Here is a 19,715-nt window from a genome sequence, read left to right on the forward strand (position 1 = left end):
TAGTTATTCAGCAAGGGACTATTGGCAGCCCTCTCTGTACCAGGCACAATTCTGGGCACAGAAGAATGATGTGGCATTCAGATGTGTATGAGGGAGCCAAGGTATCAGTAACAGTATTTTGTCACAATACAGAGAAATGCAATGATAATAATAACAGTAAACAGTGATTATGCTTATAATATGTGCCAGTCTCAGTGCAAATCAACCTACTGATTTAGTTACCATTTATTATTCCTATTTTATACACAGAGGATTGAGGTTGAGAGGTTCACATTGTCCCTGATCACACAGCTGATCAGAGAGGCCAGGAATTGAAATGCTGGTGGCTTGGGTTTAGGGCCTACTCCAAAACATTAGATGTCTCTATCTGTAAATAGATGACATATAAACAATAAAGTAGATAGGTAGATAAATAGATAGATACCGGTTCCCATAAGCAACAAGAAGAAAAGGCAGTCATGAGCTTGAGGCTCAAGTGGGATAATTTCTCTGCTTCTCTTTCCTTGACTGCAAATGTTGTTTTTTGCATGTTCGTTGTCCTTGACTTTGGGTGTCTTAGAGCTGTTTCTTTAAACTCCGGCTACCCTGCAAGATCAAGATTACCCAATAAAATAGGAGAGGACCCATTAAACTTGGATTTCAGATTTAAAAAAAAAAAAAGTTATGCTTCTCTATATAAGTATGTCCCATCCGATGTGATATTTATTTGAAATTCAAATTTAACTGAGCCTCTTATTTTTATTTGCTAAATCTGGCAACCTTACACCAGGAGGTCATCATTACCCTCATTGAGGTAATTAATTTGTAATTCAAAATTTCAGGGTCTTGCTGATGTGTTGTCAGATCTCTGAAGGTCAATGGCTCTGAGGGCGAGACCTGAAGTTTGTTGTTTTGAGTTCTGTTTCGTTTGCTGAACTCTCCTTCCCACTTTTCCTTGGATGGTGTGAGGATGGGATGTGTGTGTGTCCAGAGAGACAGGGCTGGTGGGTGAAGTTCCTCTTAGAGCTGTCAGAAAAGAAGTTTTGTTTTTGTTTTTGTTTTAAAGACAGAGTTTTGCTCTTGTTGCGCAGGCTGGAGTGCAATGGCACAATCTCGGCTCACTGCAACTTCCGCCTCCTGGGTTCAAGTGATTCTCCTGCCTCAGCGTCCTGAGTAGCTGGCATTACAAGCATGCACCGCCATGCCTGGCTAATTTTGTATTTTTAATAGAGACGAGTTTCTCCATGTTGGTCAGGCTGGTCTCGAACTCCTGCTTTCAGGTGATCCACCCGCCTCAGCCTCCCAAAGTGCTAGGATTACAGGCGTGAGGCACCGCACCCAGCCCAGAAAAGAGTTTTAAGACAAGGGAATCTTTCCCCAGCAAAGGCCCACGTTATGTGGCAAGAAGGTGTTAAAGAAGGTGGAAGGGATTCCAGAAATATTCTGAAGGGTTAAAAACAATGGGCTTGTTGCCAAGAACATAAGCCACAGCACAGCTACTTGGAAAACTATGTAGTGGATGCATCATTTATCAACTACAATGTTGGGACCAAATATCCAAGACCAAATAACTGGCAGTTAGAATTGGCCCGGTTGTTCCTCTTGAATTTAGTGGTTAACAAATAAGATATTGAGTGCGTACTGTGTGTCAAGCACTTGCTGGGCACTGGAGAAACAGATAAATAGGGTTAAGGCTTCCCTCCTGGTTCACTGAAGGAGACAGAAATACACTTATTAAAGGATGTTGTGAATAGTGTGACAGATAAAACTATGAACAGAATGCTGGACCTGTGTTTCTTGCAAAACCTACTTATAATGAGGTTAAGTTCAGTCAAACACATTTTTTTTTTACCATTGATCACCCGTGATGATTTTTATTTGATTAAACGTGATTGTTATTTTCTCAAATTGGTTGCTTTTCTTAAAAAAAAAAATGAAAACACATTTACACATATTTTGAATACATGAAGCCATGTGTAAATATTGGCCTTCTGGGAAAATCTAGCTCATTGCCTGCTTTTTTTGTAAATAAAGATTTATTGCAACATAGCCACACTGATTGATATACTGCCAATGGCCACTTCTGTGTTATCATGGCAGAACTGAGTATCTGCCTCAAAGACCATATGGTCTTCAAAGCTGAAAATATTTACTATCTAGTCCTTTAAGAAGATGTTTGCTGACCAAGGATAGTGGCTCATGCCTGTAATCCCAACATTTTGGGAGGCCAAGGCTGGATGATCGATTTAGCCCAGTAGTTCAAGACCAGCCTGAGCAACATGGGAGACCCTGTGTCTACAAAAAAATTTTATAAATTAGCTGGGCATGGTGGCACACCCATGTGGTCCCAGCTACTCAAGAGGCTGACGTGGGAGGATCACTTGAACCCAGGAGGTCGAGGCTGGAGTGAACCGTGATCATGGCAATGCACTCCGGCCTTTCCAGCCTGGGTGAGACAGGAGACCCCGCCTTAAAAAAAAAAAAAAAAAAAAAAAAAAAAGGCAGCAGCAGCTTGCGACCTTTAAACTACAACAGCAGTACTTTATTGTTGATTTCGTTATTGCAATTTTCCCTTCGGGTTTATGTGTTCTTTCAGTTTATTACTTGGCAGGGACAAATCTTTGCTTTTAATTTTAATAAATGAAACAAACCTAATAAGACACCTTCAAGTTGAAAAGAGTCCGCTAGAACTTTAAAATCACGCACATGGGCCATATGGGCGGCTTTGTGTTGCTCCTGACAACCAACGCAGATGTCCACTGAGAGCCAAATGGTGGGTGGTGCCGGCTGGGAGGTGCGAGGCAGCTCGGAGGAGCCCAGGTGTTTGGTAGCAGCTGAGATGGAGGGCAGCGCTTCTGAGACCAGCATCACACAAACTGTGAGTTTTTATTACTTCATTAATTTAAGCTCCAGTAACGATTTAACTTCTGCTATAACCACACATTAATAAATGAACCTACCATTAGAACTTAGTTCTTTAGAATCTATATTGTTTTCTATTCTGGTAAACATTTAATAAGCTCACTTCCTTTTCCTTGGTCTGGTTAAACTCAGCCAGCAGTCGGTTCCTACTTGGGGCTTATGGAGACAAAGATAAAGTAGACACTGTTCTTGACCTCAGAGTGTTTACACTGGAAATGAGACAGAGGATTGTTAAAGAGTCCAAGCCAGGCGCAGTGGCTCACGCCTGTAATCCCAGCACTTTGGGAGGCCGAGGCAGGTGGATCACGAGGTCAAGAAATCGAGACCATCCTGGCCAACATGGTGAAAACTCGTCTCTACTAAAAATATAAAAATTAGCCGGGTGAGGTGGCACTCGCCTGTAGTCCCAGCTACATGGGAGGCTGAGGCAGGAGCTTGCAGTGAACCAAGATGGTGCCGCTGTACTCCAGCCTGGGCCAGCAGAGCCAGACTCCATCTCAAAAAAAAAAAAAAAAAAGTCCAATCACTGATAGAATTAAACAGAAAGAACATAGAGGGACACTTAATTCAAACTGGAAGTTGAGCAAAGACTTTTAGGTGGCAAAGAGCCGAGACTTAGAAGATAAATCAAAATGTCAACAAAACGAAAAGAGGTTGAAAAGGCTTTTTCCACCAGAGAAAGTTTTGGCAGAGGCATGGAGTGATGCAATAGCATGGAGCTACAGGGAAATAATCAGCACGTTGGTGAAAATTGAGGTAGGAGTATTTGGGTGTGTGGCTGGAGAGCTAGTAAGGAGCTGAGTCATAGTGGACTTTGCCTTAAAAGAAGCTTTAACTTGAAGATGATGGGGAGTTATATAGGCAGATGTGCCTTTTACATTGATCCTTCAAAGGGAGGAAATATGAGTTCAGTTCAGAGGCTACTGTAATAGTCCTAGCTGAGAGATGGGGGAAGACAATAGTGGGGACAGAGAAGGGGAATATAGGGGAAAAATAAGAAATGTACCCACTCTTTAATTGCAGACTTAGACAATTCACTGTCATTTATGTTTAATAGTTCTCATTTTGAAATTTTATATTCACATCTATTACCTACAAAACAGGAAATAAAATTGTCTTTTAGTACAATGCAAAATTCCAAAGAAAGAAATGGTTTTCAAAAACTTTGCACCCTGGTACTCAATTTGAAGGATGTAGAAGCAGGAATAGCTACAGTCCTTAGGCTAGCACCAAGTCCTGTTCTAATTAGGTTTTTCACCTTTACTTGTGCCATCAAAGATTGTTTTCAGTTCTCTGTTCTCACTTCCAGATATCTACTTTTTCTTTAACAAATTAGCACCTAAGGCTTATTAATTCCACCAGCAGATGGTCCTGACACATATAAGTCTCACCATGAAAACGTTTGCATTTTTAATCAGGATGTTCTTTGCCCACATGGATTCTTCCCCAGCCTGCATGAATAGCTTGAGGTCTGAGGCATTTCAATGAGGCTCAGGTGGTCTGGCTATTGGCAAACATGACCTTCACCCTCCCGTCTCTCCAGCACTCCCCCATGCTGCACGCAGTGAATTCCAAATGCCAAGGAAAGAAACTGGGCTAAAATCCCTATTGGAACGGATATCTTGGAAAAGCATGTTTGTTCTGATCCTGTGGCCATGGAGGCTCTAGGAAAAAAAGTGACTCTCTACCCTGTCCTAGTGGGAGATGGCAAGAGATGGGAGCCGATATCATGACTTTACCTTACATCAACCTGTCGCTGATGGTGTTTACTGTTAAGTGAATTTCAAACTCTTTGACTTGCCGTGACAAGGCTAGTGAGAACAGTATAGACCACTCAAAATGAGCCACTTCTGAAACGCCTCTTACACAGCAATTTATACATAACCATTTAGACACTTTGGCAGCAAAAACATCCAGGTCACAGTAGTCCAATGGTTAGGCACATGTGTCTCCTGGTTGCTTCTAACCACATTGTTGTTAGACACCCAGCTTCCTCCCCATGTTATTATTGTAGGCCTTGAGGATCTCTGCCAAATACTGTTCAGTCTAACCTATATACAAGGTGCCATAGCAGGGCTGACAGAGGGCTTAAGAAACATTTATATTTTCTTAGGTCAGATACTGTCCTAGACACTGCAGATAAAAAGACATATTTCACACAAGCTCCATCCTCCTGGAACTCGCAGTCTAGAGGGGAGGCCTCCCAGCTGTTAATGGTATATCCTGCAATGCAGTAGCTCCAACATGGCGATGCTCTCATTCTGGATGAGGCCCAGAATGAGAATCCAGAGGTGGGATCAACAAACTCTGCTTTTGAAGGCTTCATGGAAGAAGTGATGATGATTATGGGTTCCCAAAGAATGACTATGGGTTCCACAAGGCAAGAAGGGAGGAAGAAGTTCCCAATCCACCAAGGAGGACACATGGGCTACTTCGTGTTGCTCCTGAAACACATATACCAAGGGCCAGATAATGGTACCAGCTCAGGGAAGTGTGGCAAGGAGCTGCACAGAGCGCAGGTGATCTATGGCTGCTGAGTTGGAGGGAGGAGTCTCTGAAGCGAGCACCACACCAAGCACTGAAGAGCCGGCCACCTTTGTGGGGGGAAGCTCCCTGCTTCTGTTCCTGCCTCCTAAGCAGAGGCAGCTTCCACAGTGCCGACTGTCTAGGTTCTGGTTTGAAAGAGATCAGACAGGGTGCTTCAAGCCTCCCCAAAAGGACAGATTTCTGGGGACAGGCCCTTCTGTCACTTCTTCCTTCAGCGGCTGATTTTCAAATTTTGGTATTCATAAGACTCTCCCGGAGCAGCAGTTCTCCGAGTGTGTTCTGGAGACCAGCAGCATTGGCATCACCTGAGAACTTGTTAGAACTACAGATTTTCAGACCCCACCCAGACCTATTCAATTAGAGACTCTAAGAATGGAGCCTGCTCCTCTGTGGCTTAATGAGCCCTCCAGGTGCCTCTGATTCTGACCTAAGGTGTTCATTAAAAATACAGTTTCCTGGCCAGGAATGGTGGCTCATGCCTGTAATCCCAATACTTTGGAAGGCTGAGGCTGGTGTATCGCTTGAGCCCAGGAGTTTGAGACCAACCTAGACAGCATGGCAAAACCCCATCTCTACAAAAAAAAAAAAAAATACAAAAATTAGCTGGGCATGGTGGTATGCGCCTGTAGTCCCAGCTACTTGGGAGGCTGAGGGAGGAGGATGGTTTGAGCCCAGGAGAGGGAGGTTGCAGTGAGCTCAGATCACATCACTACACTCTAGCCTGGGTGACAGAGCAAGATTGTCTCCACCCACCCCCAACAACAACAACAACAAAAGCAGGTCTGAGATTCTGAATCATTCAAGTGACCAAACATTTTAAACACTTTGCCAATTATTGCACCACCTCCATGGGCCTTGCCTTCTCAGCCACACCCCTAAGCAGGCCTCAGCTTTCCCTGACACTCCTCCCCACATTTCTGGGGTCACTTTCCCCTGAGCCTGGTATTCAACTCCTCACTAGGCCATTTCCTATCAACTTCTCCGAACCTTAGTAACTGCAACTATAAAATGGAACAGTAATACAGATCACTATAAGACAGTTCAGGCTTGTCAAGATTTAAGACGTCTCTGTGCCTATTACCCAGGGTTCAACCCTCTGCTAGTTATAGTGGATAATTATAGTTAAGAAAACAAACCTGGAAATATATGGTGATCAATGTGTCCCCACTGATGGATCAAAACTGACTAAAACAACTCCAGAAAGCATTTAAAGAGTGTGCCATGTGGGAATTCTGGGCACTGTTACCTCCTTTCTCAGCCTTCAGCTTCCTGACTCAGGGCCATGTAGAATCAGCACTGTTTGGGTTCCTTCCTCTGGCCCATCTCTGCCCAGGACACACCTGTACTTGGTTCCACCTGTAGTTCATCACCCATCACAAAGGCCTCCAATCTGGATGCAGACTCATATGTGAAGATGTTAGGAAGAAGAACTTCTGTATAGATTGGGATATTTGATGGGATGGCCTTGTAGAAACCTTTCCAAACTTGAGAGACTAGGATTGACCTGGCATTACTTGAGTTGCTCTGAAGCCTTTGGCAGCAAATGTCTCTTCAGAAAGTTCCTTCTTGATTCAGTGATCCCTTTCATGATTGAATTATGCTCAATGACTTTCTCAGCATATTTCCAGAATATTAAGTCTTCCTTCAAGAATGTAATATTTGAACGAAATCCTGTCCTCTCTTTTAATATGGGGTGATATCTTAGCTATATTATGCTTTTAAATTAGTTGGTTTCAAATGATGTATCCTGGATCAGGACTCTGGAGCTTGAGATAATTTCTCTCTCTCTCTCTCTCTCTCTCTCTCTCTCTCTCTCTCTCTCTCTCTCTCTCTCTCTCTCACACACACACACACACACACACACACACACACTCTCTCTCTCTCTCTCTCTCTCTACCTATAAAAAGATCATTCTATACTGTAGGGGGGTGAAGAATTTGTGGCTCTCACTTGGTATAGAAAAGATAGTCTTGAATCCAAGTTCATGATTCACTCCAAGCTGGTACAAAATGCTTTCTTCCTCAGATGGTAGCTGAGTGCTACCATTGGCAGCTTAAACAACCAAACGGGCACTGCCAGAAGTAAAGACAGCTGGACGTTAGCCTTAAAAGCTGTCTCTTGTGCAAGAAAAGTTTGAGGTAAGTCAAGCAAATTGCAAAGATCGGCAGGTAAGGAGGTGCTACCCTGTTCGGAGTGGTGAGAAAAAACATGGCAAAATGCTTGGACGAATCAACTTCCCTGCTGTGGGTGAGGAGATTTTGATGAAGCATCCATACTTTTAAGGGATATAAGACTGATGTGTCTGTGTGTATTGCTTCGCAGCTAAATTGAGTATTCCATAAATTCTGAACACCTCTTAGCCAAGAACCAGCATCCCTATTCTTTTCACTGAGGCATGTGTGTGTGAGTTCATCAGAGGATGCCACAGTGGCAGTCAAAACACAGAATCCTCCAGGGTCTCAACTCCAGGCTTCTCTATATAACTGATGACTTCAATTTCTGTCTCAACAGGAACCAGCTTTCTGCAAAACAAATCATCTTTCCTTAGATGTCTTTTAGAGAACTTTTGGATTCTTTGAAATCTTTACACTTGGCTTTAAGTCTATTATTTTTTAAATAAAAATAGTAAATGTTCACTGAAGAAGATGTGAAAAATAAAGTGGAAAGAAGAAAATACCTAGCCGTACACCTGTCTCCCAAACACAGCCCGCTGCTTCTCCTAAGCCTTTCTTTCTAGGCATAATGTTTTCTTTAGACTTACTTGAAGTCATATGGATACACATCTTTTTTTTTTTTTTTAGACGGAGTCTCACTCTGTCACCCTGGCTGAAGTACAGTGGCATGATCTCAGCTCACTGCAACCTCCACCTCCCAGGTTCAAGCAATCCTCCTGCCCCAGCCTCCCAAGTAGCTGGAACTACAAGCACATGCCACCATGCCCAGCTAATTTTCATATTTTTAGTAGAAAAGGGGTTTCACCATGTTGACCAGGCTGGTCTCGAACTTTTGATCTTGTGATCCCCCCGCCTCAGCCTCCCAAAATGCTGGGATTACAGGCATGAGCCACCACACCCGGCTGGATACACGTCTTTAAAAATTGATTTCTTTCTCTCTGACATTACTGATTGTAAATTACATTGTTAAATGTGCTTTGTTGGCACCACTTTTGATAGCTGCATCATAATTCCATCCATAATTTACTATAGTATCCCCCTAACTTTGGACAGTTCTGACCCATGTTGGCTATAATGAATAATGCTGATAATAATTGGAAAATTGGTAACAAAAATAAAATTGCCTGTAAGAGATCCTATTCCTTTACTTCATTTACTCATCCAACATATTTTTTACTACCTGCTCCACACTAGCCACAGTGCCGTGTCTTGGGAATTCACTGATGGACACAGCAGGCATGGCTCCTGCTTTTATCCATTTTACTTTTAATAGTTTACAGGCAACCAAAATGGGGGAGGAACCCTCTCTGGTTGCCATTGTAGAAACAAGGAACACCTGGAAACCAGTCTCATAAATTGAAAGCTCAGGTCGGGCGCTGCGGCTCATGCCTGTAATCCCAACACCTTGGGAGGCTGAAGGAGGCACACAGCTTGAGCCCAGGAGTTGGAGACCAGCCTAGTGAGACCTTGTCTCTACAAAAAATATCTAAGTCAGTAAATTATCAGAAAGCTCAGGATTTGATTTTTTAGAATAAGCCTTTCTTTTTTTACTGCTAAAGGCCAACTTTCTTCCTTCACAGTACGTTTATTTATTTATTTATTATTTATGACAAGTTCTAACTCCATCACCCAAGCTGCAGTGCAGTGGCACAATCTCAGCTCACTGAAACCTCCGCCTCCTGGGCTCAAGCCATCTTCCCACCTCAGCCTCCTGAGTAGCTGGGACTACAAGTGTGCACCACCATGCCTGAGTAATTTTTTAATTTTTTGTAGAGATGGAGTTTTGCCATGTTGGCCAGGCTGGTTTCAAACTTGTGAGCTCAAGTGATCTGCCCGTCATGGCCTCTCAAAGTGCTGGGATTACAGGCATGAGCCACTGAGCCCGTCCCTTCACTGATGTCTAAATTTCTGAGGTCTGAACAAGCAAAAACTTGCTTCTAGGAGTCCTCTAAGTCCTGGGACTTTGGGCACCCACCCCAAGCTCAGAGGTGCACATTACCATGAAAAGCAGAGGGTTTCCTTTCCCACTAGCCAAACATTTCCCAGCGGCCACCCATAGCACCAGCATGCCCTCTTGTCACCCTTGTAGCACAGCCTCTGAGAATGGGTTGGATGGCTTTTGACCTTGGAGGTGGAGGCTGTGCATGGCCTCATGGGGCCCAGCTGTAGGCAGCTCTGCACTCGCTCTCATCCTCTCTCAGGTGAAGAATGTAGGCCACAGGGCCCACAGCACCAGGCTGTACTTCATTTCCCCCATCCCATGCGCTCTTTCTTTCTTCTCTCAGTCTCTAACTGCTCTGTTTTTATGTGAAACTCTGCAATGTGAGAAGAGAATAAGTTGTCCTGAGAAGCCAGGCACTGTTCAGTGCTGACATTCATCCTCTGCTTATTCTGAAACCAGCTTGTCTGCCCCAAGTTGTTATTTTACACACTTGACTTGATTTTAATTAACAACAAATCACAACCTTATACAATAAGCTCTTAAACCAGTTTATTTCACCAACTTTGGAATATTAAAGGAAATCTTTCAGGGCTCTGTAGGGAAATTAGATACCAGCATTAAGATGTTCCATTAAGAGGCTGGGACAAATGACTTCACTTGGCTGCTTAAACTAGATGTGGGCTGGGTACAGTAGGCTCACGCCTGTAATCCCAGCACTTTGGGAGGCTGGATCACTTGAGGTCAGGAGTTCAAGACCAGCCTGGCCAACATGGCGTAACCCTATCTCTACTAAAACTACAAAAATGAGCTCGGTGTGGTGTCAGGTACCTGTAATCCCAGTTACTCGGGAGGCTGAGGCAGGAGAATCACTTAAACCCAGGAGGGGGAGGTTGCAGTGAGCCGAAATGGCTCCACTGCACTCCAGCTTGGATGACAAATTGAGACTCAATCTCAAACAAACAAACACACACAAAACCAGATGTGTTTACTTAGGAGTGAGTGTGCTAGAGAAAGGAGGGACTGGCAGCACACATCCAGAACCAGCACTAAAGCTCCGCCTTGGGGTCTACTCTTCTTCCCAAAGAACTCAGTGAACAAGAGCAGATGGGCCATTCCCCTGATAAAGGAGAACACAAGGATCCAACCATGGGCAGAATGATTCTTTTGCCAGGCTCCATTCTCTACTTCAGTCAGCCAGTAACTGTAACTGTCTATACATCCTTCCAATACTCAAACTGCAAATGCTAAGGAATGTTCACTACTTATTGAAATTAATCATTTTGGTGAGTTTTTCCATGAACCCTTTTTTTTCCCTACAACCAGTCACCAGGTGGTTCATCCAATCATGGGTTACTTCATTTGAGAGAAACCTAAATTTGCTAAGAAAATTGTTTGATCTAAATCAAGGATTGGCAAATTACAGCCACGGGCCAAATCTGGCTTGTTGCCTGTTTTTGTAAATGAAGTTTTACCGGAGCACAGCCACACTCATTCATTAGCACATTTTCTGTGGCTACTTTCACACTACAATGGCAGAGTTGAGTTGAAACAGAAACCATTTGTCCCTCAAATATTTACTACCTGGCCCTTTACAGAAAAAGTGTGTTGAGCCCTGATCTAAATAACTGTTCACTTTAAGGATAAATTTGACAAAGTGCAATAATTATACACTGAAAAATCACAAACCATTGCTGAGAGAAGTTAAAGAAAGCCTAAATAAATGGAGTGATATGCTATGTTTATAGATAAGAAGACTTCATATTATTAAGATGTCACTTTTCCCCAAATTAACTTATAACTCAACACAATATCACCCCAAATCCCAGCTACCTATTTTTGTCGAAAATTATCAGCTGAATCTAAGATGTATATGAAAATGCAGAGGACCTAGAATAACCAAAACAACTTATTAAAAACTTTTGGGCCTTACACAAATGGTCTCATGGTTTATAATAAAGCTACAGTAATCAAGACAGTATTGTATCTGCATAAAGACAGACAAATAGATCAATAAAACCAAACGGATACTCCAGAAATAGACCCAACTATATATAGCAACTAATTTCCAGCAGAAATGCCAAGACAAGTCAATGGGGAAAGGATTATTTACTTCAACAAATGATGCTGGAACAATTGAATAGCCATAAGTAAGTGACCACTGGGCTGAACCTAAGTGCTCTGAATGGCGAACAGATCTAAGAAAATGCATATTGGGTGAAATAATTTGCCTTTTCTATAGTCTTTTTTATACTAAAGAGCTAAAGTTCCCTCTGAAAATTTTCTATTAACTAAGATACTCATGTGGAAACATGGAGTCTTAAAACATTAGAGCTAAGCAGAACATTGTACAATCTCATCTGTGTCCCTTATTATACCAGAAAGAAATTCAAAACTCATAGGGCTGAAGAGATTGTCCAAAGTCAGTTAAGGAATGGCTGATATGAAATTAAAATTTAAGACTAACTGGAAAGAACACTTGTAACTTAGTACCTTTCCAATATGTCAAAACAGTAATGAACATGCATAATAAAACAATCAGGCAAGCAGCCATGGTGGCATGCTTCTGTAGTTCCAGCTGCTTGGGAGGCTGCAGTGGGAGGATCGCTTAGATCCAGGTGTTTGAGACCAGCCTGGGCAACATAGCAAGACCCCATCTCTTAAAAAATACAAACAACTGAATCAGCCAAAGAATAGAATGACTGAAGCAACAGAAATGCTCCTGGACTTCTGAGTAAAAGCCCTGCCTTATAGAAAACCCAATGACAGATCCCAGGGGACTCAATCCTGGACACATGGCATATCATAAGAACTTTCAATATTACCTCATAGTTAGCGGTTACAAAGAGATCTTTGATACTACTTTTTGGTGCTGGAATTGGTGGAAACAACTTGATCCATAAATGACATCTGAAAACGGAGTAAAGAAGGAATTAGGTGAGCATGAGTATATCTTTTGTCTCTAAATACCTACTCGAAAAATTGACCTGGTTAATTCTAGAACCTGCTGTTTTGTAAATTCAAAATCTTTATGTACCAAGACTTCCAAAATTATAGGTGAAGACTGTGGGTACCACAAGGCTTTGCTGTGGCTTCTGAGTCATCCAGGGAAAACCAAATGGGAAACTGCTTTGTGTCAGTGGGTGTTACGAGGCCTAATCTCTCAAAATGAACTTTCAAGTGTGTGGTGTTGTGCCGTTTCCTGCAATGCTAATTGAAGCATTGCTTCCTCAACTGTGTTTACTCACAGAGTTTACTTACTTTTGTTTTTTTTGAGACAGTGTCTTGCTCTGTCACCCAGGCTGGAGTGCAGTGACACCATCACGGCTCATTGCAACCTCCATCTCTTGGGCTCAAGCAATTCTCCTGCCTCAGCCTCCTGAGTAGCTGGGACTACAGGCACATGCCACTGCGCTCAGCTAATTTTTGTATTTTTTGAAGAGACAGGGTTTCACCACATTGCCCAGGCTGGTCTCAAACTCTTGACCTCAAGTGATCCTCCAGCCTCGGCCTCCCAAAGTACTGAGATTGCAGATGTGAGTCACCATCCCCAGCCGAGTTTATTTGCTTTTCATCTCCTTTGTACTGCCTTCCCCCAACCTGTAGATGCCATCTAAATATAATGTTTATAATATAGTAAAGCTGTTTAATAGAAAAGTCTTTTTTTTTCTTTTCTTTTTTTTTTGTGTTTGTTTTTTGTTTTTTGAGATGGAGTCTCACTCTGTCGCCCAGGCTGGAGTGCAGTGGTGCGATCTTGGCTCACTACAACCTCCACTTCCCAGGTTCAAGCGATTCTCCTGCCTCAGCCTTCCGAGTAGCTGGGACTACAGGTGTGTACCACCACGCCCGGCTACTTTTTTGTATTTTTAGTAGAGATGGGTTTCACCACATTAGCCAGGATGGTCTCGATCTCCTGACCTCATGATCTGCCCGCCGTGGCCTCCTAAAGTGCTGGAATTACAGGTGTTAGCCACCGCGCCCAGCCCTTATAAAACTCATTTTCTAAATTATGAAAGGGCCAAGACAAAACATGTTTTAAGTCTCCTAAAAGGTCTTGTGCCTTGCTGAATGCTAAAATGGGTAAGGGGTACTTATGGGCTATTTGCAGACTCTAGAATAGGACACCAGATCCACATGCGATTTCTAGAATCTGTGTTTGACCTAATAGCCATCAGCCATTCAGAGGCCTGGTGACGTGATAGTTGAGGATAATGATGTGCAGGCATTCTGGTGATTTTAACCTTCCTAAGCTGTGAAAAGCCTATGCTGACAGCTTACCCAAGACAGCCAAGGACTGAGTGGAAGACTGAGAAGGAATCAAAAGACCCTGCAAGTCGAAACCTTCACAGATATTAAAAGCTGTCAACAACTTCAAGTAGGAGTGAGTGATAGCCGAGGGCTGCGTTGTGTTCTGTCCGACTTCTGTAAATCACCTCTGGATGTTTCCACCTTTGATTTGGCCTACACTCATCTTGGACAGGTCATCCAAGCACAAAAATACCATAATTGTACCTGATAATAAGAACCCTCTGCCTACCGGATGCATGGTAAGCTTGTAAAAATGCAGTACTCAGACCCCACTGCAAGTACCCAAATGCAAAGAATACTTACATTCTACAGATGAGCAAGAGAATTAACAAGATGAAGCAGATGGTTGCCATAAGCACAATGAGAAACCACTCTCTCAAGGGCTTGTGTTCATCTTTTCCTGGTGGAAAACAAAAAAGAAAGAAAGAAGATAAAGTCCAAGTTAGAAGCAGCAGGTAAAAGAAATGATGAGGCTTGGGTCATCAGACAGCTCAGGTTTGAGTTGCCGGTGCTGGGTGGTGCTGGGCAAGTAACTTAATTTCCCTGAGCCTAAGATTTCTCGTCTGTAAAAGATGGGTAACAGCCATCTGACAAAGTTGATATAGGGTGAAATGAAATGGCGACAATGAGGCCACTTTTTTTTCTTAAAGAATGGTTTATTCAATCCATCAGCAAATATGGATGGCGTTCATTCCATGTACTATGCCACTTGAATCCTGGAGCTTATTTGCTTTTGGTACATAGTAAGGTTTTTAGATAGAAAATCCACAAAAAGATAAGCCTACTGAGTAACCCAACTGCATCACAATCAAAATATTTTACGAAGTTGGAAATTAAACTTTTGGAGGAAGTAAAGAATGAGATAATACTTGTAGTGAACAATAAAGGTGTTAGACTCTAAGTGCTTTTCAATCTTAAATACCTTCAAAGCACCCGTTACCATTTTACAGATAGGAAAAGAAGCAAGCTGCCATTAAGTCAGTACAGAAAGTCAGTATTTTGTATGCCACTTATTCTCTGTTTAAATTTGCTTTGAATCTACATTCAAGGGACAGATTCTTCTAGGAACTTCTGTGATAGCTTTGGAGTATGTAATTTGTCTTTTAAGTACTAGAAAGGCATCCAAGACAAACTCAAGCCAGGTGGGTTGGCTCATGCCTGTAAATCCAAGCACTTTGGGAGGCCAAGGCAGGTGGATCATTTGAGGCCAGGAGTTCGAGACCAGCCTGGCCAACATAGTGAAATCCCATCTCTACTAAAAATATAAAAATTAACTAGGTGTGGTGGCAGGCACCTGCAATCCCAGCTACTTGGGAGGCCGAGGCATAAAATCACTTGAACACAGGCAGTGGGGTTGCAGTGAGCCGAGATTGCACCACTGCACTCCAGTCTGGGGGACAGAATGAGACTCTGCCCCCAACAGCTCCCCCGCAAAAAAAAAAAAAAAAGAAGAAAAAAACTCAAGGCCATTTACCAAACAGTGTTTAAAGAGGTTATGTGTTTGCTAACCTGCCTGATTGAATAAGGTAAATCCTGCGTCATCTCCCTGAATACGAGTTTCCTTTCTGTGGGAGAGGCTGCTCATTCACTGATTCCTTTATTCATCCATTTAACAAATATTTATTGGTCTCCTATTGTATGTTTGGAACTGTACAAATTACTGGGATTCAGTGGTCAAAAGATCACATATGGGTGCTCCTGTCATGAAAGAATCACACTCAGCAAAAAGCAACACAAGCAATGATTTAATGACCAGTGTGCTAAATACTGTGGTGAGGTTTCAACTACACTGCACCAGGAGAAAAGGTTACCATCCCCAGTTTGCCATGATTTGCTTCCTCTAGAAAACAAGAAATACATAAGTGGAATTTTCAGGTCCTTGTTAATAGCCTAAGACTTCCCAAACCTCCAAAATACTTAAATCATTCAAGTAACAAGAAGGAGAGATGCCTTGGGATATAATCCTAGTGATTCCAATCTTGCCTTGTTCTCTTGCTTTTATGCTTCCTGAGGACCCTTACCCAAGCTTTATCTTCTACCTCCCGAAAGTTTTAATCTCCTTCTTCATCTCTTCCATTCTGCTTTCAAATATTCATGGAGTCTTTCATCTTGAATAAGCCATTACCTTGCTCTGCCATCTGTCTCCACTGTCATCAAATACGTTCTTACTTTATTTCCCAGTCTAAATTATTGAATAAGGGCCAGGTGCAGTGGCTCACGCCTGTAATCCCAGCACAGGGATTGGGAAGCTGAGGCGGACGGATCACCTGAGGTCAGGAGTTCAAGACCAGCCTGGCCAACATGGCAAAGCCCTGTCTCTACTAAAAATACAAAAATTAGCAGGGCGTGCTGGCTCGTACTTGTAGTCCCAGCTACTTGGGAGGCTGAGGTAGGACAATCGCTTGAACCTGGGAAATGGAGGTTGTGGTGAGCTGAGATCGCACCCTTGCATGCCAGCCTGGGTGACAAAAGCGAGACTGTCTCAAAAAAAAAAAAAAAAAAAAAGATTCGGGCTGCTTCATTTCCCATCTCTAACACTGCTTTTTTAATCACGGTGACTTTCTCCTAGTCTAATTCGAAAGATGCTTGTTTTCTTTTTCCAGCTTTATTTTTACTGACCTCCTTCCTGAATTTCAGACTGTGGATAGTTAAGCCCACCTTGAAACCGAGTCCTCAGCTTTATTGCCCAAATCTTCCTCCTCTTAGATGGCACTTCTCCCCATTTTAATTTTGACTGGCCCTCTCCACTCATCCTTTGACCCTTTGGTATTTTCCACTGTGGTCTATTCTTTGAACTTTGAAAAGTGTGTTTATACCGCTTCATCCTTTAATTTTGTGAAATCTTTTCCTAGGTTTTTATTCCTGATCCTGCCTGACACTCAGCTCCAGGCCCAGATCTTAGCCTGTCCGTAGGTGACACCTGCTCGGATATTTCTCAAGGCTGACAACATTCAAAACCAAATGCATGCTCTTCTTCACATCAAAACCCCTTCTCTCAGTAACTGCCCATTTCAGTCTCAATCCTTCCAAGCCCCCAAACCTGAAGCCTTGAAGTCACTTTGACTCTTTCCATCCTTTACAGGCCCTGTCCCTTCTCCTCATTCCCTCGGTTCATGTCATTACTGCATACCCAGTGATTAGTGCCGGACAGGCATGCTTTGTCCAGGGCTTTCATCCCTGTCTAGTCTGGAAACCTGGCTTCTAGTCTCAGCTTGCTGTGGAGGTGGTCATTCTGGGCCTTGGTTTCCTCATCTAAAAACATGGCAGTTGAAATACATAATCCTTCAGATCCTTCCCCAGCTAGCACTTTTTCTAGCACCACTCACTCAGTACAGGGTACTGTCACTTCATGTACACATACCTTTAATAAAATTCGTTTTAGAAAAGGAGTGCCTTTTTGGGCCGGGTGTGTTGGCGTAATCCCAGCACTTTGGGAGGCCAACGGGCAGATCACTTGAGGGCAGGAGTTCGAGACCAACCTGGCCAACATGGTGAAAGCCCGTCTCTACTAAAAATATTAAAAGTAGCCAGGTATGGTGGCGCCTGGTTGTCACAGCAGCTACTAGGGAGGCTGAGGCGGGATCACTTGAACCTAGGAGGCGGAGGCTGCAGTAAGCTGAGATCACACCACTGCACTCCAGCCTGGGCTACGGAGTGAGACTCTGTCTCAAAAAAAAAAAAAAAAAACAAAGGAAAACAAAAGTAGTGCCTTTTTGCTGCTGGAACTTTAAAAGTTGTAATAAAGTATAAAAATTAAAAAAGAGAAATCAGTAGTCACTGGAAGTAACTAAGAGCTTATTTTCTATACATATGTTTACATTCCCTTTTTCTGAGTGCTTCTAAGTGCCCAGATACTATGTAAAGTGCTTCACGTACATTCTCAATTCTCACAGCGATGCTTTGAGATACACTATTATTCTCACTGTACAGATGCAGGAACTGAGGCAGAAAAGGACAGAGTAAGTCAGCCCAGGCCACCCAGCAAGGAAGTGAGGGAGCCCAAACAGTTCGTGCTCTTAGCCTTGATGCAGGAATCCCATTCCTCTCCCTCCCTCTGCAAAACTGAGGGCACACTGAATACACAGGAACTTCACTTCACTTATTCTAAGCATTGCTTTTCCTTGAGAACTCTCCTGAGCATCATCCCTATAGCTCTCTGTGCTTCACTGTGGGAAGCCCTGTTCTATTGTTTGCATCCCCGCTGCCTGATAAGGCTAAGTGTGCAGGCATCTTCTCTAATTAAAGGTGGCTGCTTTGCAAACTACCTTTCCTCCTGACATTCCCCAAACTCTAGGTGAGACTGAAGCACTTTATTAAAAACCTATGACTATACTATTTATTTATTTATATGAGATAGAGTCTTGCTCTGTTACCCAGGCTGGAGTGCAGTGGCATGATCATAGCTCCCTGCAGATTCTAACTCCTGGGTTCAAGCAATCCTCTCGCCTTAGCCTCCCAAGTAGCTGGGACTACAGGCGCGCATCACCGTGCCTACCTAATTTTTAAAATCTTTTGTAGAGATGGGGCCTCAGTATGTTGCCCAGGCTGGTCTCAAACTCCTAGACTCAGGCAATTCTCCTGCTTTGGCCTCCCAAACTGCTGAGATTATAAGCGTGACCAACTGTGCCTAGCCCTATGGCTCTAGTTATTATTTTTTTCAAGTTTCATTTTGAAATATACTTATGTCTATTGTTTTACAAAAAGGCATTTGCCACATTTTGTTAAATAATGGAAAACAGACCCTCGAAGTGGCAAAGCTTTTATTTTCCTAAATCCTGCAGATACTCGATGGTTCCAGGATTAATATTCAGTTCTCTGGATTGGAGCTGAGTGCTCTGTTAGACTTCGTTTTTACTGCATTCTCTCTTAGGTAATGTGAAGAGTAGCTGGGACAAACAAATACTAGCAAATCAAATACTGTCTTACTTTATTTCCCAGTCTGATTTCCTGAATAAGGCATTCAGCCTGCTTCATGGCTCCATCTCTCAAACTATTCCATGCTCGTAACCATTATGCAAGAATCCCGATAACCACATTCAGAAACTGTAGGTTCAGAGACACGGGATTCTAATTCAGCAAGTGGTACATCAGCAGAAAAAAAGTTATCCTGTTTATAACTAGATTAAACCAACAGAAAAAGTACGGGTCCTGCAGAAAGAAGGGGCAGTGTTGTAAATAATTATCAGGGTCACACTTCATTCACATTTGGGTCTTAAATTGTGTAATACCCCCTAGCCTGATATGGCAAGTTCTGATAACAGTACCGTTTTCTTCTGACCATGATTACAAAAATCTTTTCAGTTAAACCACTCTCGAGTTATTCACTTCAGCCCTCACTTTGATAAGCGAAGATTCTCACTGAATTAGCAAAAATATAGAGGCAACCCTGATTTTATTTCATTAAATGAGAAAAAGTTATTGATGCATACAAGGTACTACGTGAGAAGCAAAGTCATGGTCACTACCGGGAGGGAGTTGGCACATTAATCATTTCTCCTGGCCTGGCTTCTCCAGTTGCCCCAAATGCATTAGGGCTACTCACCTATAGCCAGTTGAAAACAGAACTAACCCCTGAGAACACAACCAAGGTCAGCTTTTCCTTGAAGAAAACATAAATTGGCAGGGAAATTTTGTGCAAGAAAAAGCTTTCACGTACTCATTGCCAAGTAGAAATTACTTGTGGATTACTTGTGGTCAGGTATTTAGGCAAAAAAAAAAAAAAAAAAAAAAACCAGTAGATTAGTGAATTAAAGTAAGCACCTACTCTTGTTTTGCTGAAAGTAGAGCAAGCAGAGAAGATCCCACTAAGAGCATACATTCTTTGGGTCAAAATGATTAAGAATTTC

At 42.7% G+C, this 19,715-nt stretch overlaps 1 protein-coding gene across 4 annotated transcripts in view; it reads right to left on the reverse strand.

Annotated features, from left to right (window-relative positions):
* The window catches only part of IL5RA (interleukin 5 receptor subunit alpha), a 61,302-nt gene that overhangs the window by 13,016 nt on the left and 28,571 nt on the right, over positions 1 to 19,715 (reverse strand). The window contains exons 10-13 of one of the 4 annotated variants that reach the window (XR_004054308.1): positions 14,173 to 14,269; positions 12,387 to 12,471; positions 6,695 to 7,970; positions 3,935 to 5,345 (exon numbers count right to left, since the gene is read on the reverse strand). Coding sequence is in view for 3 of the 4 variants with exons in the window: in XM_010357130.2 (XP_010355432.2) it covers positions 7,953 to 7,970; positions 12,387 to 12,471; positions 14,173 to 14,269 (200 nt within the window). In the remaining variant the exon portion in view is untranslated. Of the gene's footprint in view, positions 1 to 3,934; positions 5,346 to 6,139; positions 7,971 to 12,386; positions 12,472 to 14,172; positions 14,270 to 19,715 lie in introns of those variants that run through there. The other 3 variants (XM_010357130.2, XM_030920935.1, XM_010357145.2) reach the window with 3 other exon arrangements.

This window comes from Rhinopithecus roxellana, chromosome 1 (assembly GCF_007565055.1).
Source record: "Rhinopithecus roxellana isolate Shanxi Qingling chromosome 1, ASM756505v1, whole genome shotgun sequence".
Lineage (NCBI taxonomy): Eukaryota > Metazoa > Chordata > Mammalia > Primates > Cercopithecidae > Rhinopithecus > Rhinopithecus roxellana.